Source organism: Crotalus tigris, unplaced genomic scaffold (assembly GCF_016545835.1).
Source record: "Crotalus tigris isolate CLP2741 ecotype Arizona unplaced genomic scaffold, ASM1654583v1 scf7180000024362.2655971311:6658466, whole genome shotgun sequence".
NCBI lineage: Eukaryota > Metazoa > Chordata > Lepidosauria > Squamata > Viperidae > Crotalus > Crotalus tigris.
This window is the reverse complement of record NW_024100530.1, coordinates 2,752,882-2,779,568: the sequence shown is the minus strand read 5'-3', so window position 1 is coordinate 2,779,568 and position 26,687 is coordinate 2,752,882. Positions and strand designations below refer to the sequence as shown.

General features: G+C 41.1%; 3 protein-coding genes across 8 annotated transcripts in view; all 3 read left to right on the top strand.

Annotated features, from left to right (window-relative positions):
- LOC120300933 (C-factor-like) overlaps positions 1 to 7,079 on the top strand; it is an 11,960-nt gene extending 4,881 nt beyond the window's left edge. The window contains exons 2-6 of the mRNA XM_039327501.1: positions 694 to 745; positions 1,561 to 1,748; positions 3,498 to 3,656; positions 5,446 to 5,553; positions 6,729 to 7,079. Of these exons, the coding sequence (XP_039183435.1) occupies positions 694 to 745; positions 1,561 to 1,748; positions 3,498 to 3,656; positions 5,446 to 5,553; positions 6,729 to 6,842 (621 nt within the window). The 3' untranslated portion in view covers positions 6,843 to 7,079. The remainder of the gene's footprint in view (positions 1 to 693; positions 746 to 1,560; positions 1,749 to 3,497; positions 3,657 to 5,445; positions 5,554 to 6,728) is intronic.
- Positions 1 to 26,687, top strand: part of LOC120300971 (C-factor-like) — a 27,715-nt gene extending 1,028 nt beyond the window's left edge. Inside the window, exons 1-7 of one of the 4 annotated variants that reach the window (XM_039327566.1) lie at positions 20,664 to 21,299; positions 22,401 to 22,524; positions 22,733 to 22,784; positions 23,690 to 23,877; positions 24,187 to 24,345; positions 25,556 to 25,663; positions 26,529 to 26,687. In XM_039327566.1, the coding sequence (XP_039183500.1) occupies positions 21,289 to 21,299; positions 22,401 to 22,524; positions 22,733 to 22,784; positions 23,690 to 23,877; positions 24,187 to 24,345; positions 25,556 to 25,663; positions 26,529 to 26,642 (756 nt within the window). In that variant the 5' untranslated portion in view covers positions 20,664 to 21,288 and the 3' untranslated portion in view covers positions 26,643 to 26,687. Of the gene's footprint in view, positions 1 to 20,663; positions 21,329 to 22,290; positions 22,525 to 22,732; positions 22,785 to 23,689; positions 23,878 to 24,186; positions 24,346 to 25,555; positions 25,664 to 26,528 lie in introns of those variants that run through there. The other 3 variants (XM_039327565.1, XM_039327564.1, XM_039327567.1) reach the window with 3 other exon arrangements.
- LOC120300970 (C-factor-like) lies at positions 9,938 to 21,296 on the top strand. 3 transcript variants are annotated; one of them, XR_005554789.1, is made up of 8 exons: positions 9,938 to 10,101; positions 10,829 to 10,880; positions 11,894 to 12,081; positions 13,445 to 13,606; positions 14,536 to 14,643; positions 18,989 to 19,040; positions 19,741 to 19,848; positions 21,176 to 21,296. XR_005554789.1 is itself a non-coding variant. In XM_039327563.1 (7 exons), exons 1-7 carry the CDS (start codon positions 9,946 to 9,948, stop codon positions 19,776 to 19,778), a joined length of 756 nt encoding a protein of 251 aa, XP_039183497.1. In that variant the 5' UTR covers positions 9,938 to 9,945; the 3' UTR covers positions 19,779 to 20,314. The 3 variants fall into 3 exon arrangements, 2 of the variants coding, with proteins under 2 accessions (XP_039183497.1, XP_039183495.1); XM_039327563.1 differs by lacking the exon at positions 21,176 to 21,296 and having other exon boundaries at positions 19,741 to 20,314; XM_039327561.1 differs by lacking the exons at positions 18,989 to 19,040; positions 19,741 to 19,848; positions 21,176 to 21,296 and adding an exon at positions 16,513 to 16,698.

Here is a 26,687-nt window from a genome sequence, read left to right as displayed (position 1 = left end):
ACTTCACGCCTGGTGACCGTCTGGTTGGATTATGGCCACATGCTGTAGGTGGGGCTGCCCTTGAAGGCCATCCACATGTTACAACTGGTGCACTGTGTAGTGGTGTGTGAAGATCTGGATGTTTCACAGTTTTCTGGTATTACACGGCTGTCTGTGAGCTGCACCGTCTTCCAGTTTCACTTTGGCTATTGTTCAAGTTGCTGGTTATTACCTTTAAAGCTCTTGACACCAAGTTATTATAGAACTGCCTCTCCCTGAAGGTATTTGCCTGTCCTACCAGCTTGGGTAGGGTTAGTGTGCTCCAGGTCTGTCCCTTTAAATGTCACCAGGTAGGATTTAGGAAGGTATAGCAGCACCTGCCCTGTGGAACACTCTCTGCCAAGGTCCATCAGGACCCTACCTGCCTCATCTTCTGGTCCATCAAGACCTTGCTACATGGAAAAGTGTTTGTTTGGGGGCACTGGGAGTTTTTGATGCTTTTATTGCCTCTTCATGTTTTTACTGCTCTTTTGGTGAGACACCCAGAGTTTTGGTACATAAAATGGGTGGTCTTCTAGTCTTTTGAATAAATAATTTGAGGTATCTTTCTTTGTTCAACGTCTGTTTTGATGTTGCCCTCTTTGGAACCGCACTCAACTTGTCGCCTGTTTTTGATTTAAAAACAAAACTCTCCTTTTTCTTCCCCTTCTCCAGGAGGTAAAACAGTTGGCATGCAGACATCCAAACTTGGTGTTATTGCAACTAGGTAAGTTTCAAGAGCCAAACGTAAGCGGGACATTTTTTTCTTCTGTAGAAATACTCAGAAATCCAGCTCAAAGCCATGGTTGGAACTAAATAGAGTCTGCAAGATCTCCGATAAAGTTCATGGTGGGTTTGTTTGGGTTTGACTTTTATGTTGCATGACTTCTAGTTGTGTGGTTTCTAATTTTGCAGAATATGTTATGGTTTCTGTATCTGGACGATCATAGGGCGACAGTAAAGAAATAATCCCTTAAAACAGTGGTTCTCAACCTTTCTAATGCCGCGACCCCATAATACAGTTCCCCATGTTGTGGTGACCCCCAACCACTTATACATCACCGGGTGCCAGGGGTGTGGCCAAAGAAAAGGGGGGAAAAATGGCGGACAGCCTTGTTTGGCGACCCCCGTGAAATGGTCGTTCGACCCCAAATGGGGTCCCAACCCACAGGTTGAGAACCACTGCCTTAAAACAATGCACAAAGACATTCTATTTCACAGCTTGTCTCTGATTCCAGGGAGAACAAATCCCTCTCTTATTTAATTTCAGCTTTACTTTGAGTCTTATGTTTAGCAGAGTGCCACTTTGTTGGTGATCTTCAGCTGCTTGTTTCAGGTGGTGACTTTTTGCACTCATTTGCCAGTATTCTCACACTTTTATTGAAGTCAATGCTTTTAATAGTTTGGGCTTGGAAGTCAAGGTACCTCTCAAAGGAGCTATTTAATTGTACGGATGTTCTGAACTTTCATCAAACATCTGATGACCAATTTTGAAGGGGCATTTTGTACAGTATGTGTTGAAAAGCTCTCATCATTCCTCAGATGTCACAATTCTTGAGAGCATCCAGGCAGCTTTAAAAGAAGTGGAAAAGCGTGTTGGAGATGGTGGGCTGACACTCCTAATCAACAATGCTGGCCGTTGGTTCTTTGAAAACCTAGAAAATGAAAATGCAAAAGATATGCAGACTTTATATTCAGTCAACACCATTGGGCCACTGCAAATGAGTCAGGTTTGTTTATTCTTTTTTTTTTTTGAAACCATATTTGAGTAAAGTGACTTATATTAAAGGGATGTCCAACTTTGGCAATTTTAAGACTTATGGACTTCAACTGCTGGCATGGCTGGCTGGGGAATTCTGGGAATTGAAGTCTACAAGTCTTAAAGTTGCCAAGGTTGGACATCTCTATTATTTAACCCAAAACTAAAGTGCTGAAAAAATAACTCAGTATAAATAAGGCAGAATGATAAAGCTGAAAAATGAATAGAAATTGTAGAGTGATTTTGAAGCAGGTCAAACATCCTTGAGCTACCTGCTTGAGGTATCTTAGAAGAACTTCTTCTGGGCCACTGTGACCTTTGTGGTTAGAGTCACCCCTAATCCTTCAGAGATAAACACAGCTTGACACAATCCTTAAGACATATCAAGGCAACCTTTTGCAAGGTCATCTGAGATTGTTCAGACCCTTGAACTCTGGGGAAATAGTTACAGTTGAATGCAAGATAAGCTCCATCAGGAATGAGCTTGATTTCCAACCAGATAGCTAATTCTGTTCCCGTGTGACCTTGATATTAATAATGGTAAAGGGAGGTTATTTATTGACCCAAATAATTTTAACTATTATTGACCAGCTTCCCACCACCCCTTTGTCAGGAAGGTTATGGAAATATGTGGTAACAAGGCAATTACAGAGAACTCCTAGGGGTTTGTCATAATGGGGTCACCATAGTATAAGATCATCCTTTTGATGCTATCTCCCTAGTTATCTTAGGAGATATTGTCTAAAACTCTAAAATAATCCCGAGGACTTTTGATTTGGTTCAGATACAAGGATTGTGTTAAAGTGATGTCACTGCAAGGTGAGGCTAAATTGTTAATTTTCTTCTTCTTCAAGTCTATGGAGATTCTTAGCCATCCAGGTTCTTGGTTGTCTCAAATGTGCTTTTTCAAAAGGCAACTGGACTATGTTTTTTCCTTCAGAAAGAAAAAAATTCTTCTTCCTCAAGGAACATGTTTTTTTCAAGCTTAAATCTAGAAGAGTTTGAACAGTACTTGCCTTTACTTCTCCGTCTCTCCCTTTCTCTCTCTCCCTTTCTCCCTCTCTCTCTCTCTCTTTCTCTCTCTCTGTCTCTGTCTCTCTCTCTCTCTCTGTGTGTGTGTGTCTCTCTGTCTCTGTTTGTCTCTGTCTCTCTCTCTCTCCTCTCTCTCTATGTGTGTGTCTGTCTCTTCTCTGTGTTTGTCTCTCTCTCTGTCTCTGTCTCTCTCTCCTCTCTCTGTCTCTCTCTGTTTCTCTCTCTCCCTCCCCCCTCTCTCTCTCTCTCTCTCTCTCTCACACACACACACAGACACACAAAACTATAAGCAGATATATAAAGAAAAAATGGTGTGTCCAAATGCTGGTACTTCACAGTCCGATTTCAGCCTCCTGGATCTCAGTATTCCAAAACCTACAAAGAATTTGCTGGGGGAGGTGTAAAAGGAAAGTCAAGTTGTCCACACGTTGCGCTCTTTCTACTTGAACATGTTCCAGAAATTCATGCTTTGCTTCAATTGGGGCTTTAGAAACATCTTGAGGGCACCCTAATAAAAAGTTTTAAGCGATCTACCTGGGTATGACGACTGCGTGAGGATTCCCTTGGAGATCAGTGTAAGCTGATAAAGACGCTTGCTTTGGCTATCTGGCTCCAGCTTATGATGCACAGCTTGCTTTCATAGACCCAACTTCAGCCCCTTCTCTCTTTTCTCCTTCTCTCTTGCAAGGCCTTTCTATCCCTGTTGAAGAAGGCAGCCCGGAAGAGTCCAAGGCAAGGGCTGAGCTCCAGCAAGGCGGCTATTATCAATATATCCAGTGCTCTTGGCTCAATGGAGGTTATGCTTATTTGGGAGAAAACACAAATAGTTTCCTACCGCTGCAGTAAGGTACCTAATGTGATTTCTGTGTGGATTTTCCTGCACATAGTTGGGATTTCCTTCCATACATGCTTGTCCCTTAAAGAATAATTTATTACTGACTGCTGTGATTTGGAATTGTTCGGAAACACAAGAAAATGAGGACATTTTAACGCAGCTCAGTTTTCTTCTTCTGTAAACCACATTACATAGGTTTTTCAACTAGTGCAGAGTTCTTCCATGCAAGTACTCTCTCACAGTCTTACACACACACACATTTCAAAGTGATTTTACTTACGGAGAGACAGATTGACGTCTAGTGTCAAGACTGAAATTAAGAAAGGGATGGCCTAGAAAACAGAATGATTACTGTTTTCATTCATTATAAAAACAAAAGTGAGAAAAAAAAGTGGGAATATCTGGGATATAAAGTATGCCAAGCTGAGAAAATTCTTTGTTTAGACATTAGCCATTTTAGATGGCTTTGTTTTAACAACCCAAAGAAATTGTTCAACAGGCTTTGATGAAGCTCCTGATCGTTACTCTTGAAGTAGTTTGCAAAAAACATGATCTCACATGCAGGCACTATCAACAATCTAGAAAATCCAATATAGGGGAATTGGATGAACTTGGTTGGGACTGAAGGTGCAGGAACCAGCCTTCTGGTACTCATCATTCAACTATACAGTGGTTCTCAACCTGTGAGTCGGGACCCCATTTGGGGTCGAACGACTATTTCACGGGGGTCGCCAAACAACGCTGTCTGCCATTTTTCTCCCCTTTTCCTTAGCTGTGCTCCTCCCTTTTATTCTATTGGCTTTTGAAAGCCAGTAGAATAGACTCTCTTGAATAGAGTCTAATTCTATTGACTTTCAAAAGCCAATGGGAATTGTCCAGGCTGTCTCTGGCCTGCTGAGCCCGCCAAAAGTCCCATTCTGCAAATGGTGCTGCACCAGTTGAGTAGTCTTCGACTTACGATTGGTTGGGGGTCGCGGCATTAAAAAGGTTGAGAACCACTGAACTATAGAGATGCCCAACTAACCCATGATCACCTAGGTGCCTGTTCTTAGACAATATAATACAATATAATCAATAAGCTCTCTTCTTATGACTCTATACTCCCTTAATTTGGGGTAGAGACTGGGGCCAATGAATGGAGCTGAGCATTGATGGGCCGGATGCCTTTCTTGACAGCACATGAGTTCACAGCACATAGGAGAGAAACATCTGCCACTACCATAGGATTCAATTCTCAACCTTTTGAGTGGGACGCAAGCATCTTCACCACTAGGCCATTGTGCCACTCAATATAATATAGCAATAGCAATAAGATTTATATTCAGCTTCCCAGTGCTTGACAGTCTTCTCTAAACGGTTCACAGACTCAGCATCTTTGCCTCCAACAATCTGGCTCCTCATTTTACTGAATTCAGAAGGATGGAAGGCTGAGTCAACCTTGAGCCGGTCAGGATCGAACTGCCAAACTGCAGGCAGCCAGCAGTCAGCAGAAGTAGCCTGCAGTACTGCATTCTTACCACTGCGCCACTTCGGCTCATGATATATATATATATCTTTTCTGGCCAGAACCATGCATATGGTTGGCTTTCTTCTTCCCTCTCCTCCTTTGTGTGATAACAGAATTGTTTAATAGTCCAGTTGCGGTGTGTTGCCTCCTCCTTTCCTGCCCTGGATGAGGAGGATAAGAGAGTTGCCCAATATCCTATCATTCAGTGATTTGTCTTTACTTTCATCTCCATTTCCTATTCCAAAGCATGCCTTTTCCTTACAGTTCTTTTTTTTCTTCTTTTTTCTTATGCAGGCTGCTTTAAACATGCTCACCAAGTGCCAGTCACTCGAGTATTCAGCCAGTGGGATTCTGACGGTAGCCATCCATCCTGGTCTGGTAAATACTCGTCACAACCCCTATGTAAGTCTTTCAATCTGGGAAAAGAAATAATGCATTTATCTGTGGATCCTGGTCTATGTGCATATACTCTGGGTGAATAATTTAAACTATATGCCCTGCAGTAATTTTTATGAATTATTACAAATGCAAAAATAATAATTTGGCTTAATGTCATGGTTCCAAGAGATGAAACTCTTCAAAGAACTTTGAGGCATTGTTTACTTTAAAGAATTTTTATTCGAGTAGCATAGCATCAGCAGTACATAGGCAAAGCCAAAATCTGAATTCCCCTCCCCTGAGCACATAGTATCAAAGCACAATTCCCCCCACTAATTAGTCATAAATCACATTCTCCAATTAGTTTGAAATGCTGGCTTTCCCTCCAGTTCTTTAATCCCCATTTCTTATCATCTCTTATTTCAAAAAATCTTGGTTCTCACCCTAGTTTCAATATTGTTATGTCTAACTAAACTCCCATGCACATTCCTCCTCCCCCCCCCCCCAGTATCATCTAACACTAATTCCAAGAGTAAAACATAAGAAGGAAGATGACTGCATCTCCATATGTTGTCAAAGCAAGAACATCCTATGTTAGCAGCGTTGACATCCTACACACTAAAAAAAATGAAAAATAGGTGCAAAAAACAGAAAGAAAAGAGAAAAAGAAAGAAAAACAAAAGTATAGTGAAGAAAAAAAAATCCAGTTCTTCCCATTTCTGCTTAATATCTAAGGCAAGTTTCACACGTTCTGCTGTGTGACAGGTTTCTAAGAGATGGTCTATTGAAAATTGGGAAAAGATAATTTGCTAACTTGAAAAAGTCTGTTTTGGAAAACATCATGGCATGAGGTGGAGAACTTTCCTGTGGTGACACAAATCATAAGAGTTCTGCTTTAAAATATTAAAAACAAATCTTTTGGCTTGCAAAGTACCGTATGCTTGCCCTAGTTTCATTTAATTTATTCAATTAACCCAAATTTAAGGATTTATGGAATTCATTGGTTCATTACTTGATCACAGAGGCTACACTCAAATATCTTGGTGAAGGTAATAAATCACATTTGATTGACCAGTTTAATACAAATCATTATATTAGAGTTGAACAAGAAGTCCAACTGGATTCTGTTGTTCTGCTTAAGTGAGGATTCTGGGCTGGATGATTTTTAAAAAATCTTATGAGATCCTTCTTTGTGGCAGCCGGAAATCACTGTGGAAGAGAGCACACGAGGCATCGTGAGTGTGCTGTCCATGCTTTCTGAGGAGGACAATGGGACCTTTAAGGATTGGTTGGGTCGTCGTCTTCCCTGGTGATCCATAGGTCTCATCCTAATGTCATTGGTTCATAACACATTGAGAGGTGAAAGGGCCCTTCAATAAACTGCTTTCTGTCACAGAAGTCCTGGTCTTGTTCTTTCCTTTCTTTCACAAAATTTCAAACATCTGCATATACAGAGGTACCTCAGTACTCATTGTTAATTGGTTCTGGGAGATACAATGACTACCAAAAATGATGTGTATCAAACCATTTTTTCCAATAAGGAATAATGTAGTGCGTCACATGACAGATGTCACAGACAAGTTCTAACTTGTGCGTTGAGTACCAAACAAACTATGATTACCGGGACAACATTTTTGTGTTGGGTACCAAATTCGATTGAGTTGAGTACCAAGGTACCACTGTATTATTAAAAACATTTTGTAAAGTAACAAGTAAGAGCGCCTAACAAAATGAAATTCAACGTAGATAAAAGTAAGGTTTTGCACTTAAGTAAAAAACAAAAACCAATAGATATAGATATAGACTAGGTGAAACTTGGCTTAATGCCAGTAACTATGAGGGAGATCTTGGAGTCTTTGTGGACAATCACTTAAATATGAGCCAACCTAAAAAAACCAATTAATAGAGGGATAGAATCAAGATCATGTGAAGTTCTAGTACCATTTTACAAAGCTTTAGTAAGGCCACACTTGGAATACTACATCCAGTTCTGGTCACCACAATATAAACAAAGATTTTGAGACTCTGGAAAGAGTGCCGAGAAGAGCAACAAAAATGATTGGGGGGGCTAGAGGCTAAAAAGTACAAAGAATGGTTACAGGAATTGGGCATGTCTACTCTAATGAAAAGAAGGACTAAGGGGGATATGATAGCACTGTTCCAATATCTGAGGGACTCCCGCAAAGGCAATGGAGTCAAATTATTTTCCAAAGCACCAAAAGGCAAGACAGGAAACAATGGTTGGAAACTAATCAAGGAGAGAAGCAACCTAGAACTAATTTCTTAATAGCGAGAGTAACTCACCAATGGAACCGCTTGCCTTCAGAAGTTGTGTGTGCTCCATCACTGAAGGCTTTCAAAAATATACTGGGCAACCATTTGTCTGAGATGATCTAGGGCAGTGGTTCTCAACCTTTTTAATGCCGCAACCCCCAACCGATCGTAAGTCAAGGACTACCCAACCAGTTGTAAGTCAAGGACTACCCAGCTGGTCATAAGTTGAGGACTTTCCCTGTCCTGGAGCGCCGCACATGTGTGGTGCCACCCCTGCGCTGGCCGAGACATAGCTGGCAAGTGGCAGAGACGGAGCAGGCCGACCACCGGCTGGGCCACCAGCTGGCCCAGCCCAAGGGAAGTAAGGCACCCGCCGGGCCCCACGTGCGCCAGCAACCCTCCTTGCACCCACTGGCCTCCCACCTCCCACCCCTGGCCCTCTTTTACTTACATTTTTAGTAGTTGCTCAACAAGGAGGGGTGGAAACTTCCAGACAGCTCGCCTTCGCTGCAGACAACTTGCAGCACCCTTTGCAGAATGGGACTTTTGGCGGGCTCAGCAGGGCAGAGACAGCCTGGACAATTCCTATTGGCTTTTGAAAGCCAACAGAATTAGACTCTATTCAAGAGAGTCTATTCTATTGGCTTTCAAAAGCCAATAGAATAAAAGGGAGGAGCACATCTAAGGAAAAGGGGGGGAAAATGGCAGACTGCATTGTTTGGCGACCCCCGTGAAATGGTCGTTCGACCCCAAATGGGGTCCCCACCCACAGGTTGAGAACCGCTGATCTAGGGTCTCCTGCCCGAGCAGGATGTTGGGTTAGAAGACCTCCAAGGTCCCTTCCAACTCTATTCTTCTATGTTCTATGTAGGACCAATGAAGACTATTTTAGATTTGGAAGTTGGGAAAACTGACTCCACAAATGTTACAAAATACGTATTTAGGATTACATGTGCAATGTCAGTGCATGAAATGCAGAGGATCCTATATCTCAGGTGAGAAGCATGGTCCATTCATTTCATATCCTTTCAACATGCACTCCCAGACATAAATGACTCCTTGTATAGGCATACAGTATCATACTAAAAATAAAGATAGTAAGAGAGAGAGGGAGGAGGAAAATTGGGAGACGTTGTTAGCGAATGGCCTGTTAGATGAAAGGGAGGTGACCGATTCCTCAAATCTCTTTGTAGACAAAACTTCCTCTTTCTGATGACTTGATCCCATCTTTTCTATTTTATGATTAATGGTATTCAGGCTGGTGATCACCATCAGTCTCAATTCTCACATTTAGTTCTGGTTTTGTATGTTTCCTTAGCAGCCAAAATCAAAACTTATTTCATCTCGGACAAGCTCTCTCCCGTGATTTGAAAGTATTTCCAAATATTTTGTAGGATGGTATATCTCGCAACCATCCATCATCCCTTATAGCACTACACCCTCACTCCAAGCAAGCAAGGTTTCCTTCTACAATATTTAAATGAAGCTTATGAGAAGATATACTCATGGGTGTGGCATCTTTCTCATAATATTGTTGCCTCTGATGAGGAAACACATTTGAACTAAACCTTCAAACATGTTGGAAGCCGAAGTTGCAGGTCCTGAAGAGACGGCATAGGCAACTGATTTCTCTGTTTTCAGCATTCTGGTGACGGGATCTGATCGGGGGATCAGTCTGAGTCTGGTGAAGAGGTTTCTGGAGCTGCCCTGTCCTCCCAAATGGGTCTTTGCTACAACCCTTGACCTGAAGGGAGAAGAAACCAAGGTAAGAATCAGTTAACAGATTCTTTACCCATCCTTTTTCCAGTGATGAATTCAGGAATAGGAGTGTCTCATCAAACCATATTGCAGCAGAAGATGCAAGTAAATCATATACAAATTTTGCTGGGTTGTAGCTCGTCTTCCTCAACGTTCCTTCAGTTATAGTAAGCAGGGCTGTTTTCTGTAATGACTAAGTTAAATGTGGTGAGCCAGCCAGAGTCACTGAGAGTTGGCAGCAAACAAATTTAATAATGAATAAATAAAACTTTCTCAGAAGATGGGTGTGGCCTGTTCCTTATAATGTTTCCTCCCACAACGAGAAGAGGCATTTGAAACAAATATCTGAGCAGGTTAGAAGAAGAAGCTGCAGGTCCTAAAGAGATGGCAAAGGCAGATGACTTCTCTGTTTTCAGTGTTCTGGTGACGGGATCCGATCGGGGGATCGGCCTGGGTCTGGTGAAGAGGTTTCTGGAGCTGCCCTGTCCACCCGAATGGGTCTTTGCTACAACCCTTGACCTGGAGGGAGAAGAAACCAAGGTAAGAATCAGTTAACAGAGGATGAAGTGGTAAATAGTGGTTAAAATATTGAACTGAGGCTGAATGTCAAGCTTGCATTTTGAGCATCCCAGGAATACTGTGACCCACATACTTATATGCACTAATTATAATTTGCCCCTTCGCAGCAAGGAATGCTAAGCAAAACACAGATTTCATTCTATTTAAATAGTACACAGTTCACTTTTTCTTCTTTTCCGTTTCCTTAAATTTTGTTCACTAATAGAAGACATTTAATTTCCTTAAATTCTATTCATTTCTTAATTTTATTATGTATTAACTTCTTTTTAACACCATGGTCGCTGTATTAGTTTTTTCTTCAGCATAACATTCTTTTTTCTTATGTTTAGCAAAAAAAAAAAAGTAATGCCATTTAAACAGAGAAGTCTAATCAACAGAGCAAATAGAAAGTAAAATTAAGGCATAATGCATAAGGCGAGACAGTTAAAAATCTAATTAAAATCTAATTCACATGAATGTGATTCGTGACACCTCTCTGATTTTGTATCCTTGCAAGCCACCCTCATTTCCACCCCATCAATACTCTGCTTCATGCGGTGTATTTCAACAAAACAAAATGTAAGTCGATTAATTTGTTTCCTAATAATGAATTGCTTTGACCCTAATTGGCCAGATTAATGCTGACCACTATTTTACAAGATATCCATATATTGTAAGTATAATCTTCTGTGTTCTTCTTTTTTTCCAGGAAGTGAGGGAGTTAGCTTGCAAACATCCAAATCTAATGGTGTTGCAATTAGGTACGTTTCAAGGACAAATTTTGTACTATAAGAATGCAGTTCAAAGTCAGTCTTGGAACTAAGAAAACCTGTAATATCACTGGTTCTATTCACTTGAACTGGCTGACTCAGTATAAACCTCTTCCCAGAAAGAGAATAATTTAACTTAGCTGTTAGACAAGCTTTCTCTGGAGCACAAACTGAACAAGTAGATTCCGTGGTAAGATATGGGAGTTTCTAAGGCAGTGGTTCTCAACCTGTGGGTCGGGACCCCATTTGGGGTCGAACGACCATTTCAGGGGGTCGCCAAACAAGGCTGTCCGCCATTTGCCCCCCCCCTTTTCATTGGCCACGCCCCTGGCACCCGGTGATGTATAAGTGGTTGGGGGTCACCACAACATGGGGAACTGTATTATGGGGTCGCGGCATTAGAAAGGTTGAGAATCACTGTTCTAAGGAGACCCATTTGAAGAAAGACCATGTGCTTTTAATAAACAGCTGCTGAAGATATTTCTCTTTGATTGGGAATTATATTCTGCAAAAAGAACTGTTCACATAGATCCTTATTTTAAAAAAACATTGAGACACCCTTACGTCTTACTTCTTGGAGGAAATGCATCTGCCTATCAGTAGCAAGACTGCAATCTTTATACCAAAGCCCATTTTGAAGAAAATAGACTACATTATATGGAACAGATTGGGGTGGACTGTGAGGGTGAATATGTTCTACTGTTTCCTCTGTATTGGTTTTACAGTTTTTTTATATATGATTGGATAACTAATCAATAAACTTCATTGTTCTTGATAGTGGTGATGATGGGATCTACTGCGGTTTCATTTGAGTTTCAGTTTTACACTCTGTGACCCCCCCCCCCAAGTTAAAAACTAGGAAATGGTATTCTCTATTCTGCTATTCCAGAAGGTGGTTAATTGCATGAATAGACACATAAATCTTCTGTGGTTTCAGGAAAGTCTTCTCTTGCAATTCTGAAAGACTGTGTTGCTGACGTTTCAATAACATTGCTTTTCCATAGATGTTACTAATCTTGAAAGCATCCAGGCAGCTCTTAAAGAAGTGGAAAAATCTGTTGGAGAAGGCGGCCTGACCATCCTAATCAATAATGCTGCCACTTCGTCCTTCAACAATCTGGAAACAGAAAATGCCCAGGATATGATGAGAGTTTACTCTGTCAATACAATTGGCCCCTTGCAAATGAGTCAGGTTTGTTTATGAGGAAACGAAGCAAGGAAGATTGCTTTGTCGAAGATTGAACAGTTGAATCCACTATAGCTAGAATGCAAAGAAATATTGTAGTGGTGAAAACAAAGAAGTAGAAATTATACACTGATTTGGGAGCAGGTTGGAACATTAGGGGTAACTGTTCCCTTTTAGGGAAGGTTGGGACAAGGCAATACCTCCCAGACTGCTGTAACCCTTTTGGGAAGCACTTTGTGGTCAGAATCTCACCACCTTTTCTCAGAGTTTAACAACGGTTGGACAGAATCTGTACGAGAGTATCAATGACCTCTTGGAATGTCACCTGAGGTGCCTCAACCCTACAAAATAGACAATGGCTGATTCAGGATTCCAGAGAAGACCCGGAGATTTGGAGTGAGATGATTTTAATGGGGGCAATGTCTTTATGTTCGAAGAAGGCCATCCAACACCTCAAGACACCATTTCTTGATCCAAAGTCTTTTCAGAATTATTTCTCCATCTTTCACCAGGCTGAGGGAAGATAGAAAGGCAGTTACTGAGTACTAGAGAAGACGCATATCTGAATCTCAGCCATACTTTGGATTATTATTATTATGAGCCGAGGTGACGCAGCAGTTAGAGTGCAGTACTGCAGGCCACTTTAGCTGAATGTGTTCAGCAGGTCAGCGGTTCAAATCTCACCGGCTCAGGGTTGACTCAGCCTTCCATCCTTCCGGGGTAGGTAAAATGAGGACCCAGATTGTTGGGGACAATGTAAATATATATATACATTGCTTACTGGTGTACACCGCTTAGAGAGTGCTTGCACTTAAAGCGGTACATAAGTCTCATAAATAAATAAATTGCATAAAATGGGGTCTTCAAACATGGCCCTTTTATGACTTATGGACTCTTCTTCTTCTTCTTCTTCTTCTTCTTCTTCTTCTTCTTCTTCTTCTTCTTCTTCTTCTTCTTCTTCTTCTTCTTCTTCTTCTTCTTCTTCTTCTTCTTCTTCTTTCTTCTTCTTCTTCTTCTTCTTCTTCTTCTTCTTCTTCTTCTTCTTCTTCTTCTTCTTCTTCTTCTTCTTCTTCTTCTTCTTCTTCTTCTTCTTCTTCTTCTTCTTCTTCTACTTACTATTACTACTATTACTACTATTATTATTATTTTGTTCGTCATCCAGGCTCTGCATCAGGCTCTGGAGGTGTGGAGTCCCCTTTAAGGGCAGCCCACCAAACAGCTTTAGAGCAGTTCTCCTGGGTGAGGTCAGGTCTAGATGACTCTGTGAAGGTCCCCTTGCAGAAGAGGATATAAGACCTTTGCCTGTCATTGTACAGTTCTTTTTCTAGACTTAAGCATAACGCCTCCTTTCTTTTCTTCTTTCTACAAGGCATTTCTGCCCCTTCTGAAGATGGCAGCCCGGAGAAATCCATGCCAAGGGCTGAGCAGCATCAAGGCAGCTGTTATTAACATGTCCAGCATTGCGGGATCAGTTGAGAACATGGCTGGTTATCTGAACAATGTGAAGATAATTGCATATCGTTGCAGTAAGGTACCAGATGAGTTTCCTATGTGGACCTGCCTGCAGCTACTTGAGATAATCTTCAACCTCTGACTGGTTGCTTAATGGGTTTTGATAGATCCATTCCCCTAAAGCAGGGGTAGGCAACCTGGGCTATTTTATGACTCGTGGACTTCAACTCCCAGAATTCCTGAGCCAGCCTGGCTCAGCTTGGAAACCTCTCCCTTTCCCCTCAGCATGGCTGGCTCAGGAATTCTGGGACTTGAAGTCCACAAGTCATAAAAGAGCCAAGGTTGCCTACCCCTGTCCTAAAGCTACTTATGACCCGATTTCAAAAATTCAGAATTCAGAATGAACGATTGTATTTTGGGCGCTAGGCAACCAGTTCACCTTTACAGCCATTGGCAACATCCTGTGGTATCGTGGCTGTGATTGGCTGTTTTCTGCCACTTCAGCAAAAAATCCCATTGGTTAAACTGGATTTGTTTAACCGCCAGGGCGTTTGTCTAACAACCACAGCACTCACTTAACAACTGCCTCAAAAACGGGCTCAACTGTGGTCCTAGGTAGGGGACTACCTGCAGTCAGATTGGGAGGGATACATGCTAATCCAAGAAAATATTCCTCCTTTGCACAAAGCAAAACAAAATAACAACAAAAACCCAACTATTTGAAGGAAAATTGTTCTGGCAGTCCAAACGGACCCTGAGACATTTTCACTTGCCTGAGATTGCAGAATAACTCACATACAGATTTCTTGGCTAGCCAGAACGATGCGTGTGGCTGTTTTCCTCCCCTTTTGTATTCTCAAGGAGCTGTTCAGTAGTCCAATTCTAGTGGGTCTCCCCAACCTTTTCTAGCCCCAAATAACGGTTAATATGCAACACCCTGTGTTCTTCACCTTTCCTTTTTCTCTTCAGTGCATTCTTATTTCACAGCTCTTCTTTTCATCCATGCAGGCTGCCTTAAACATGCTCACCAAGTGCCAGTCTCTTGCGTATCCGGCCGAGGGGATTATGAGTGTCGCCATCCATCCTGGCTCAGTTAAAACTGCTCGCAACTCATTTGTAAGTTTGTTGATGTGGGAAGAGGTTTCAGGTATCTTGTACACACTCTCCAAGACATATAAATCGGCTAAAAATGTTTTTGTGTTTAATTTAATATGCAGTGCAAAAAGAGATATACTCAATATTTCTATAAAAGTTATGCTATAGATCAGTGGTTCTCAACCTTTTCTTCACCAGGACTCCCTTTAAATACATTTTGTGGCCAGAGACCATGGCCAGGGACCCCCAAGACTTTACTCAATCTAAATCATAACATATAATAATAATAATAATAATAATAATAATAATAATAACAACAACAATAACAAAACCAGCAATAATAACAATAACAAAGGAACAACAATAATAACACAACTTAACTTTGCTTGAAACATTTAGAAGGGGCAAGGGAAGCCCCAGAAGCTGACAGTAGCATCCTTTTGAGATGGGTTCATATGATAACTAAAGTGCAGATTCCCCTTAATAATAATAATAATAAAGGAAGGGACCTTGGAGGTCATCTAGTCCAACCTTCTACTCCGACAGGAAACCCTATACCATTTCAGATAAACGGCTGTCCAGTCTCTTTTTAAAGATTTCCAGTTTTGGAGCATTCACCGCTTCTGGAGGCAGGTTGTTCCATTGGTTAATTGTTCTAACAGGAAGTTTCTCCTTAGTTCTAGGTTGCTTCTCTCTTTGGTTAATTTCCACCCGTTGCTTCTTGTCCTGCCTTCAGGCGCCTTGGAAAATAGCTTGACTCCCTCTTCTTTGTGGCAGCTCCTGAGATATTGGAACACTGCTATCGTGTCACCCCACGTCCTTCTTTTTATTAAACTAGACATACCCAATTCCAGCAACCATTCCTTATATGTTTTAGCTTCCAGTCCCCTAATCATCTTTGTTGCTCTTCTCTGTACTCTTTCTAGAGTCTCAATGTCTTATCAAGGCATTGTAAAGTGGTATTAATACTTCACGTGATCTTGATTCTATCCCTCGGTTAATGCAGCCTAGCACCGTGTTGGCCTATTTTGGCAGCTGCAACACAACGGCTGGCTCCTATTTAAGTGATTGTCCCCTGGGCCCCCAAGATCCTATTTCCTCAAGCCTTTGCAGACTCCCTGTGATGACATCGTGCCCCCCCTCAGGGGTCCGCAGACCACAGGTTGAGAACCACTGCTATACATGGACTTAAAGGATTAGGTGTGAAGAGAATGAAGAATGGAAATTGTAACAGGACAAACAGAACAATGTGCCCTTAAAAAACTTCATTTCAATTTCCTCTTAGAAGAAAATCTACTCTGGGAATCTTTCCCTGTTTGAGCAAAGCATCTGAATGTTGATCATGTGACTATGGGGATGCCACGACGGTCATAAGTGTAAAAAAGATTATAAGTCACTTTTTTAGTGCTGTTATAACTCTGAACAGTCACTAAATGAACTGTGGTAAGTCGAGGACTATCTATATTTAAGACTCAGGGGACGGTTGACCATTTTGCTCTGGAATGATAGTGGAGAAAGGTGGTGGTGGGGGAAGATGCTGATGTTAAACAACTCACAAGAATTGCTGTTTACAAATATTAGAAGGAACTTCACTGACTCCGTATCTGCATTTGCAAGGACTGCTCACCCATCGTTCACTTAATTTATTCAAATAATTCAAACGTACAGATAATCCTCAATGTACAATTCGGACAATTTACAGAGCTGAACAAAGCAGCTGTTAAGTGAGATGCACCTGACTTTATCATGGGTTGGTTTTGCTTTTTGTTTTTGGGTCACAATTGTTAAGCAAATAATTGCAGTTGTGAATAATGTGGCTGTTTAGAAGTGGAGAATCTGGGCTGGGTGGGACTGATTCGTTAAACCTGATGAGATCCTTCTTTGTGGCAGCCGGAAATCACTGTGGAAGAGAGCACACAAGGCATTGTGACTGTGCTGTCCATGCTTTCCGAGGAGGACAACGGGACCTTTCTGGATTGGTTGGGTCGTCGAGTTCCCTGGTGATCCACAGGTCTCACCCTGATGTCATTGGCACATAAGGTGCTGAGAGGCGATGGCGACTCAATAAACCACTAAATGTCAAGAAAGTCCCGATCCTGTTGTTTTCTTTCCTTGACAAGATCTCAAGCATCTGCGTGTATTATTAAAAACATTTTGTCAAGAAAAAAGCAGTGGTACTATGTAGGACCAATAACAACTGTTTTGCCTTGGGAAGTTAGCCAGCTTGACTCTACAAGTATTACAGAATAGATATTTAGGGTCACCTATGCAATGTCAATGTGTGAAATGAAGATAACCCCATATCTCAAGCCAGGAGCATGGTTTATCCGTTTCAACTATTTTTTTAAGAGCGTATTTTTTCAACACACCTACCCAAACAACTCCTTGTACAGCCACACAATATCTGACTCAAAAAGAAGATAGAAAGAGAAGAGAGAAAGAGAGGGAGAGAAAAGGGGAGATGATATTGTTAGCTAATAGCCTATATTCCCCCCCCCAAAATATTTGCCATATTCCCCCCCAAAAAACATTTGTCAAACTTCCTCTTTCTAACCCCCCCCCCCAGCTCAAGCAGGAGACCCTGTAAATTTCAGACAAATGGCTGTCCAATCTCTTCTTGAAAACCTCTAGTTTTTAAGCACCCACAACTTCTGAAGGCAACTTTTGCTCCACTGTTTAATTGTTCTCACTGTCAGGAAATTTCTCTTTATTTCTAAGTTGCTTCTCTTCTTGATTAGTTTCCATCCGTTGGTTTTTGTCCTGCCTTCAGCTGCTTTGGAGAACAGGTTGATCCCTTCTTCTTTGTGGCAGCCCCTCAAATATTGAAACACTGCTATCATATCACCCTAGTCTTTCTCTTCATTAGACTAGACATAACCAATTCTTGCAACCGTTCTTCATATGTTTTAGCTTCCAGCCTCCTAATCTTTGTTGCTTTTCTCTGCACTCAATATCTTCTTTTAAATTGTGGCAACCAAAACTGGATGCAGTATTCCAAGTATGGTCTTGCCAAGATATTATAAAGTGGCATTAGCACTCCATATGATCTTGATTCTATCCCTCTGTTATTGGCTTTTTTGGCAGCTGCACCACACTGCTGGCTCATACTTAAGTGATTGTCTACTAGGATTCCTAGATCCCTCTCTTTAACTGGATCCAGCTCAAATCCCTGACTAGGAATCTACTAACCATTACTAAGAGAGTGAGTAGACTCCCATGTTTCAAGATTTTCAACTTTCAAGGCCTCCCTTCCATTTGCTGCTGGTTTAGAAAATCCCAATGGATAATGGGACTTCTACTTATCTACTGACCCTTTCCTTTCCCTGCTCAACATTCATGTTCCTACCAAACTGGTAATCAACTGGATGAATCAGAATGAGCAGTGGGAGGTGAACCTTGCTCTGTTCATTCAAGGTCAAGTTATGGAAAGGGAATCGGCACTTTAGTTATCACTATTGAGCCCATCCCAGAAGGATGCTGCTGTCAGCCTCTGGAGCTTCCCTTGTCCCTTCTCAATGTTTCAAGCAAAGTCAAGTTGTGTAATGGTATGTAGGGCTGACCTTGAAAGAGAGGAAGAAGATCTGCATATTAGATATCTGCCATGCAAAAAGTATCTTATTTTCACCACATGAAAAGGGTTGTATAGAATGGTATGTGGAATTGAGCTTGGGAAGAGAGACAGTGAGTAGAAGATATAATTAAATCTAATTCACATCAATAAAACTCATGACACCTCTTTAGGTTTTTTTTTTATCCTTGCATGCCCCCTTTACCTCCATCCCATAAATACTCTGCTACTTGTACTGTATTCCTAGAAAGCTAAATGTGAGTAAATCAATTTACTTCCCACTGAAGGGGTGTTTTGGTTCTAATTGATCAGATTCTGCAAGATAAGATTGCAGAATTCCAGATGTGACCAATATTTCCAGAGAGGTGAGGACTCTGGTGCTAAGCCATTCACCAAGATTTATACTTGTATGGAACCCAAACAATTAACAAAAGGGCTTCCTCCACTAATTAGCTCCCTTAGTCTTCAGCAATGGCACTTGCTGGACAGACTGTCTGCATAAGTAAAGGTTTCCACTTAACAAGCTTTGAATCAGCACAAGAGTGTAGAAAGTTTGGAGGAAGCAATATCTAGCTGGGTTAAGTTGAATGGAGTGTTATCTCATCTTGCCTTAAGCCTTAATGTGGTTTCTTAAGTTTCGTTCAGTCAGAGATATTGCACATCTAATGAAGGAGGAATTGCATACTTTTCCTGCTTGCTCTTGCTTTTGAGATCATCCTCTTCCACATACAGCTGACTGTCTAATTGTCTGTGAGTTTTAACGCACAGAAAAATTATTATCTTTTTTTTCCCCTCCAGGAGCTAAGAGAGCTGGCTTGCAAATATCCGAATCTAATGGTCTTGCAGTTAGGTAAGTTTCAAGGCCATGTGAAGATGGGGTAAATTTGGTATTATAGAAATACCTAGAAAAAAAAACCCAATTCACAGTTATTCTTGGAACTAACCAAGGATGTCACATTATTCGTTGGGTTCAGGTAAATTAGCTTCCCAGAGAGAAACGAATTTAACATACATGCCTCCACATGTTAGAACAGCTTTCTCCAGAGAAGGTTTTGAACAACTTGATATCTCGGTAAGTATTGGTGGTTCCAGAGCGTTCCATTTGAAGAAAGACTCTGCAATTGTGGTGTTGAATTCATCACATACGTATATGGTTGATATGATCAGATGGTTCATCAATAAATTTAATTGCGGTTGGTTGTGGTTGAGTTCACTGTGGTTTCTTTGAGTTGGAATAGATTGTTTTTGCTGTTACAAAAGAGTGGAATAGTCATATAAAGCTCCATTTATGGGAATCTGAGATAAGGTAACATCTGCATCTCTGCTTGGAGAAGAGAGGAGACTATACATAGCAATATTTTTCAAAATTAGCATCTTTCAAATATGTGGACTTCAACTCCCAGAGCTGAACTCCAAACTGTTCCGAGACTCAATAAACTGATAGAATCTCTCTGCAGCGCTATTTATCTTTATGTTTTTCTTCCTTTTTCTCTTTAATTTATTGCATTTTCCCCTCATGGTTCTTCTTTTTTTTTTTTTCACTCATGCAGGCTGCTCTAAACATGCTCACCAAGTGCCAGTCTCTTGAGTATTCAGCAAATGGGATTATGAATGTCACCATCCATCCTGGTTCAGTTAACACTCCTCGCAACCTAATTGTAAGTTTTTTGAGTTGGGAAATTAATGATGATCTTACTTGGCATTGATGATGTTAACTAGTTTGGGTAATGAAACAACCAAGCTCCGAGAGCACCAAGGACCTTTCATGACATAGGAAAAGATACAACACATTCATATGTATTGAGATATCTGTGAATCAACATAATACACTTGTAAAGCTATATAAATGACCTAATGATGAGTCCCTAAAATTTTAGTATTCTGATTATTTGGGTTCTTAGTATTTTGTTTGATAAAATAATGTGCTAGTGTAAAAGTAGATATGACAAATATCTCCTTCCCCTAAAAAAAGTTTAACTCCGTTTGTCCTTAAAAGGAAATATACTAAATCTTGCTTTCACCTTTTTGAATCTCTTCCAATTTGAGCTACTGGTTTAATCTCCCTATTTGCAGCGTACTATATCTGCAGGAAAGCAAATGCTTATGTCTGAAATGACAAGGACCTGGTCCATCTCATTTGTGAGATTCAAAGCAGCATTCACCCATTTATTCTGGAAATTACAATTTATACCAGAGCAAACCATCAGAGTTCCACTTTGCAAATATGAGAAGTTGTTTTGTTGACTCAGTACCTATACTTGCAACTTAACCTGCTCATCCATGGTTAACCTAATTTAATTAACCCAAATTTAGGGATTTTTATGATGCTTTGCATCATCACCCATCACATGGGCTGGCTTTTAATAAGCCAAAATGAGATTGGCCTGTTTAATGCAAATCCATCTCTATTAAACATTTATAGTCATGAGGTCCAGCTGACTTCTGCTGATCTGCTTAGGTGAGAGTTCTGGGTTGGCCAGGACCGAGTCTCTAAACCTTACGAGGTCCTTTTTTGTGGCAGCCGGAAATCACCGTGGAAGAGTGCACCCAATGCATTGTTACTGTGCTGTCCTACCTTTGTGAAGAGGATAATGGGACCTTTTTGGATTGGTTGGACCATCGACTTCCATGGTGATCCATCGGTCTGACCTTAACATTATCAGCTCATAATAGAAGGAGAGTCAATGAAGCCCCCCAATAAATCACTGAATGTTATGAAAATCTTGGTTTTGTTTTTCTCTTGCTTTCGGAGGGTTTTTTTTTTAATGACTTATATTGGGAAGGTTGGGAATATTGACTTCAAAGGTGTATAAAACACATACATTTATTATCTCACTTACTCACATATCTCTCTTATTCGACCCTTTTTCAGCTGGAATTGCAGAAATCCCAAAGTCATCATTTCATATTTTTTTCATTTTCAGAAGTCTATAAGGATTCCAGTCTTTTATAAAAGTACTTCTTGTTTTGTCCCTGTCCAAATAGGTCAGCGGTGCTATTCCTGCCATTTTCACAATCCATTCTTCCATGGCGGGTGATTCAGTATTTCTCCATCATTGTAGATCTCATGAGGCAAATCCACCTAGATACCTGAAGTGATGAAGGCCGTGTAAGCAATGAGCTGCTACTCTTTCCAGGGTGGGTAGACTGGGAGAAATTCAGTTTCTTGGTGGCACTTTCCAGTGGAAGAGGGTAAGGCTATGAAAAGAGTGGATGTGCCATGTCTAGGTTCAGATAGACTTTAACATGAAGAATGACATGGGGCTACCCTTGAAAAGTATTCGGAGACTACAGTTGGTCCAGAATGCAGCCGCGCGAGTGATAGTGGGTGCTCCTTGATACACCCATGTTACACCTATCCTCCGTGAGCTGTACTGGTTGCCTATTGGTCTCCGGGTTCAATTCAAGGTGTTGGTCATTACCTTTAAAGCCCTATATGGCTCAGGGCCAGGCTATTTGCGAGACCGCCTACTACCTCATAGTTCCCTACGTCCGGTTAGATCCCACAGGCTTGGCCTCCTTCAGGCCCCGTCGGCCAAGCAGTGCCATTTGGCGGGGCCGCGGAGGAGGGTCTTCTCTGTGATGGTGCCCACGCTTTGGAATCAGCTCCCCCCGGAGATCAGGACCGCTCCCACCTTGTTGGTCTTCCGTAAGCTACTTAAGACCTGGCTTTTCCGGCAGGCCTGGATGATTGTCTTTGTACTGTTGTTTTGTTATGTTTTATGTGTTTTTTATTGTTAGCCGCCCAGAGTCCTTCGGGAATGGGGCGGCTTATAAATTTTAAAAATAAAATAAAATAAATAAATAAAATGACATGTAAAGCAAGGCATGCTTATCTACACTTTTTTCCAGTGATGAATTCAGGGATAGGCTTGTCCTATAAAGTACAGTATATTATAGTTGGGGATGCAAGTAAACCACAGACAAATTGTAGACAGCAGCAACTTGCCTTCCATCCATCCATTCTTCAGCTGTAGCAAGCAATCTGGCGTTTTTTTTTAATAAAGTTAATTGTGGTGGGAGTTGGCAGCAAACAAATTTGATAATAAATAAGGTTCCTTGGAAGAGCTAAAGGTGGGTGTTGTCTGTTCCCTATAAAGTTGCTCCCCATAATGAGAAGAGCCATTTGACACACACATTTGAACCGGTTGGAAGCAGAAGCTGCAGTCCTGAAGAAGATGGCAAAGCCAGTTGATTTCTTCGTTTTCAGCGTTCTGGTGACAGGATCCAATCGGGGGATCGGTCTGGGTCTGGTGAAGAGGTTTCTGGAGCTACCCTCTCCTCCCAAATGGGTCTTTGCTACAACTCGGGATATGGAGGCAGAGAAAAGTAAGGTAAGAATCAGTTCACCTAGCAGGACAATGGGAGACAATAGTTATTGTGTTGAATGGAGATTGAAATGACGTCTAATGAAGGAGGAATTGCATACTTTTCCTGCTTGCTCTTGCTTTTGAGATTGTCCTCGTCGACATCCAGCTGACTGTCTCATTGTCTGTGAGTTTTAATGCACAGAAAAATTATGATCTTTTTGTTTTCCTTCAGGAGCTAAGAGAGCTGGCTTGCAAATATCCGAATCTAGTGGTCTTGCAATTAGGTGAGTTCTAAGGCCATGTGAAAATGGGGCAAATTTGGTACGACAGGCATGTCCAGAGCAACAAAATTCAAAGTTATCCTCAGAACTAACCAAAGCTATAACATCATTGGTTGGGTTCATGAAAGTCAATTTCCCAGAGAGAAAAGAATTTAATTTACATGCCTCCGCATGTTAGACTAGCTTTCTCCGGAGAACGTTTTGAACAACGAGGTATTCTGGGACGTATCTGTGGTTCCAGGGTGTTCCATTTGAAGAAAGACTCTGCAGCTTTGGTGTTGAATTCATCACATTCATATATTGTTGATATGGACAGCTGATTGATCAATATGTTGAGTGGGGGTAGATTGTTTTGTGACACACATATACACACACACAAACAAACACAAACAAACAATTAAAAATAGACAAGCTGCTCCTCCTTTCAAGAGGTGGGAGTCAGATAAAGCACCATTCATGAGCTTCTGACCTAAAGTAACTCCCTGCATCTCTCTGTTTGAGAAGGGAGCGATGTTTTTCAAAATTACCCGCTTTAACATAATATGGATTTAACACAACTGAATTCCACAACTGAATCAGTTGTGACTTTATGCAATAGGTTTGGGTTATACAGTCATGACTTGGGCATAAAGTGTAAGGACCATCTGAGTTAAAGTGACTTTAGCTCTATGTGGGAGTCAGTTCAGAGGAGAGCGACTAGGTCAACTTGTGTGATCAAAAAAGTTCTTGCTTTTACGCCATGCATTCCTGATATTCTCCAGGCCCTCAATTGCTGGGGATGAAGCTGCCTGGCTGCTATTCCAGAAGATGGTTAGTTGCACAAATTTCCTGTGGTTTCAGGAAATTCATCCTGTGCAATTCTGAAACTCAAGGTTGCTGACGTTTTTAATGACGTTGCTTTTCCTTAGATGTTACTAAACTTGAAAGCATCCAGGCCGCTCTGAAAGAAGTGCAGAAGTATGTTGGAGAAGGTGGGCTGACCATCCTGTACAACAATGCTGGCATTTGGGTCTTCAACGATCTGCAAACAGAAAATGCCAAAGATATGATGAGAGTTTATTCTGTCGATACCATTGGTCCACTACAAATGAGTCAGGTTTGTTTTATGAACAAAACACTCTTCAATGCAAGGAAGACTGCTTTAATTGGGAGTATGGTAATACTGTAATGCTCAAAACAACAAGGTAGACATTGTGCAGTGATTTGGGAGCAGGTGGAAACATTAGGGGTGTGGGGTTTTGTTAGGGAGTGTTGGAACACAGCACTTCTCCTGGGTGTGGTCAGGCCTGGATGACTCTATGAAGGTCCCCTTGCAGCAGGTGCCAGAAGACCTTTCCCTGCCATTGTACAGTTCCTTTCTCTAGACATGACTGCAGCTCCTTCTCTCTTTTCTTCTCTCAACAAGGCCTTCCTACCCTTGCTGAAGAAGGCAGCCCGGAGAAGCCCATGTCAAGGGCTGAGTAGCAGCAAGGCGGCTGTTATCAACATGTCCAGCACTGCAGGCTCAATTGAACTTGTGGCTTTTTGGGACCAATATCAATTCATTGGATACCGCTGTGCTAAGGTACCTAGTGAGTTTTCTAGGTGGATCTGCCTGCAGATATTGGGACCATAAACGCATTTGTCCGTGCTTGTGCATCCCTTATTAAGATGTACTTCTAACCAATTACTGAGATGCATCCAGGTGTGGTGTCCCAGCTCTGGGACAGCAATGATGTTCTTCTTCTTTGCTCTTCTACATTACAAATAGTGTTCCCAGACTTTGCACTGGTGAAGGGAGCAAATGTGAAAGTTGTTCCTTGCCCCTTTGAGCTCTTCCTCACAAGAACTTTATCCAAATTCAAATGTCTCTTTTTTAAAAAAACAAAAGAGATTTCATTTACCATTGAGAAAGATTTACTTCTAATGTAATGATTGGAATTAAGAAGAAAAAAAGCATAACTTGAATGGGTTGTCTTTGTGCATTTTGGTGCAACAAAAGTCTTTTCCATTTTTGTTGTTGTTGTTAGTTGCGAAGTCGTGTCTGACCCATCGCGACTCCATGGACAATGTTCCTCCAGGCCTTCCTGTCCTCTACCATCTTCTGGAGTCCATTTAAGCTCACGCCTACTGCTTCAGTGACTCCACCTAGCCACCTCATTCTCTGTCGTCCCTTTCTTCTATTGCCTTCAATCTTTCCCAGCATTAGGCTCTTCTCCAGTAAGTTCTTCCTTCTCCTTAGGTGGCCAAAGTACTTGAGTTTCCACTTCAGGATCTGGCCTTCTAAAGAGCAGTCAAGGTTGATCTCCTCTAGGACTAACTGGTTTGATCGCCTTGCAGTCCAGGGGACTTGCAGGAGTCTTCTCCGGCACCATAGTTCAAAAGCCTCAATTCTTTTGTGCTCAGCCATTTTTATTTATGTGGAAAAGTGAAAATGTCATCAGGAAATCAGGACAAAACCAATATCGGTGGGAATTGTTACCTTGCATAGATACAAAGGCTTCTTATTTGCAAAACACCCAACTGTTTGATGGGATATTGTTTTGACAGGCCGGCTAGGTTATTAAATAGACCCCGACACACATTTTCACTGGCATGAAATGCAAAATAATTAAAATACACATTTCTTTGCTTTTGTATCTACAAATAATTTTTTTGTTCAATTCTAGTGTAATGCATAGGCCTTGCCAGCCCCATGTAACAATTTCCTGTTGTGCACTATTTATCTTTATGTTTTTCTTCCTTTTTCTCTTTAATTTATTGTACCCTCAGAGCTCTTTTTTTCAACAATGCAGGCTGCTCTAAACATGCTCACCAAGTGCCAGTCTCTTGAGTATCCAGCCGATGGGATTATGAGTGTCGCCATCCATCCTGGCTCAGTTAATACTAAAAATAATCCAGATGTAAGGTTGTTGTTTTTTGATGTAGGAAATGATATAACACATTTTTATGTATTTAGATATATATATGTATTCCCAAAGATAAACTATGGCATATGAATTATCTGATATAAGTCCCTGAAAGTTTTAGTATTCTAATTATTTGGTTTTTATTGTCCTGTTTGATAAAATAATGTGCTAGTGTAAAAATAGGGTATATCCAATTTTTTCTGTTTAGGCTATGCTACTGTTTAAATGAAACATTGAATAAGATATAAAAACAAACAAGAAATGGAAATTGTAGCTGAACAAACTGAACAAGCAGAACATACTTAACCTTAAAAAAGTTAAAATCCATTTCTTCTTAAAAGAAAGTCTACTAAATCTTACCTTCTCATGTCTGAATTTTTTTTATTGGTGATTCTCTCTATTTGCAGAGCACTGTGTCTGCAGGAAACATGTCCTTATATATGAAATGACAAGGACTCGGTCTGTCTCATGTGTAATAGGCCAAACAGGGTCCACTCATTTAATTGGGAAAGACAGAGGGTTCATATACTAAAGCAAATAATAAGAGTTCTGCTTTGCAAATATTAGAAGTAATTTTGTTTATTCACTGCTGCACTTCCAAGCTATGCTTATCCATGATTAACCTAATTTAAGTAACCCATTTAGGGATTTTCATGATGTTTTGCACTATCGCCCTTCACAGGCGTATACCTTTGTAAGTCAAAATGAGATTGGCCCGTTTAATACAAATCCATCTCTGTTGGTATTGAACATTTATGATCAAGAGATCCAACTGCAATTCTGCTGATCTGCTTAGGTGAGGGTTCTGGGCTGGGCAGGATCAATTATTTAAACCTCATGAGATCTTTTTTTGCGGCAGCCGGAAATCAGCGTGGAAGAGAGCACGCAAGGCATCATGACGGTGCTGTCCAAGCTTTGTGAAGAGGACAACGGGACCTTTTTGGATTGGTTGGGTCGCCCAGTTCCCTGGTGATCTATCGGTCTCACCCTTAATAGAATGAGAGGCGATGGAGCCTCC

Coding starts and splice junctions, on each gene's coding strand:
- LOC120300970 (XM_039327561.1), top strand. CDS start 9,946: ATGGCAAAGGCAGATGACTTCTCTGTTTTCAGTGTTCTGGTGACGGGA. Junction 10,881..11,893: donor TCTAATGGTGTTGCAATTAG/GTACGTTTCAAG, acceptor GCTTTTCCATAG/ATGTTACTAATCTTGAAAGC. Junction 13,607..14,535: donor TTGCATATCGTTGCAGTAAG/GTACCAGATGAG, acceptor TCATCCATGCAG/GCTGCCTTAAACATGCTCAC.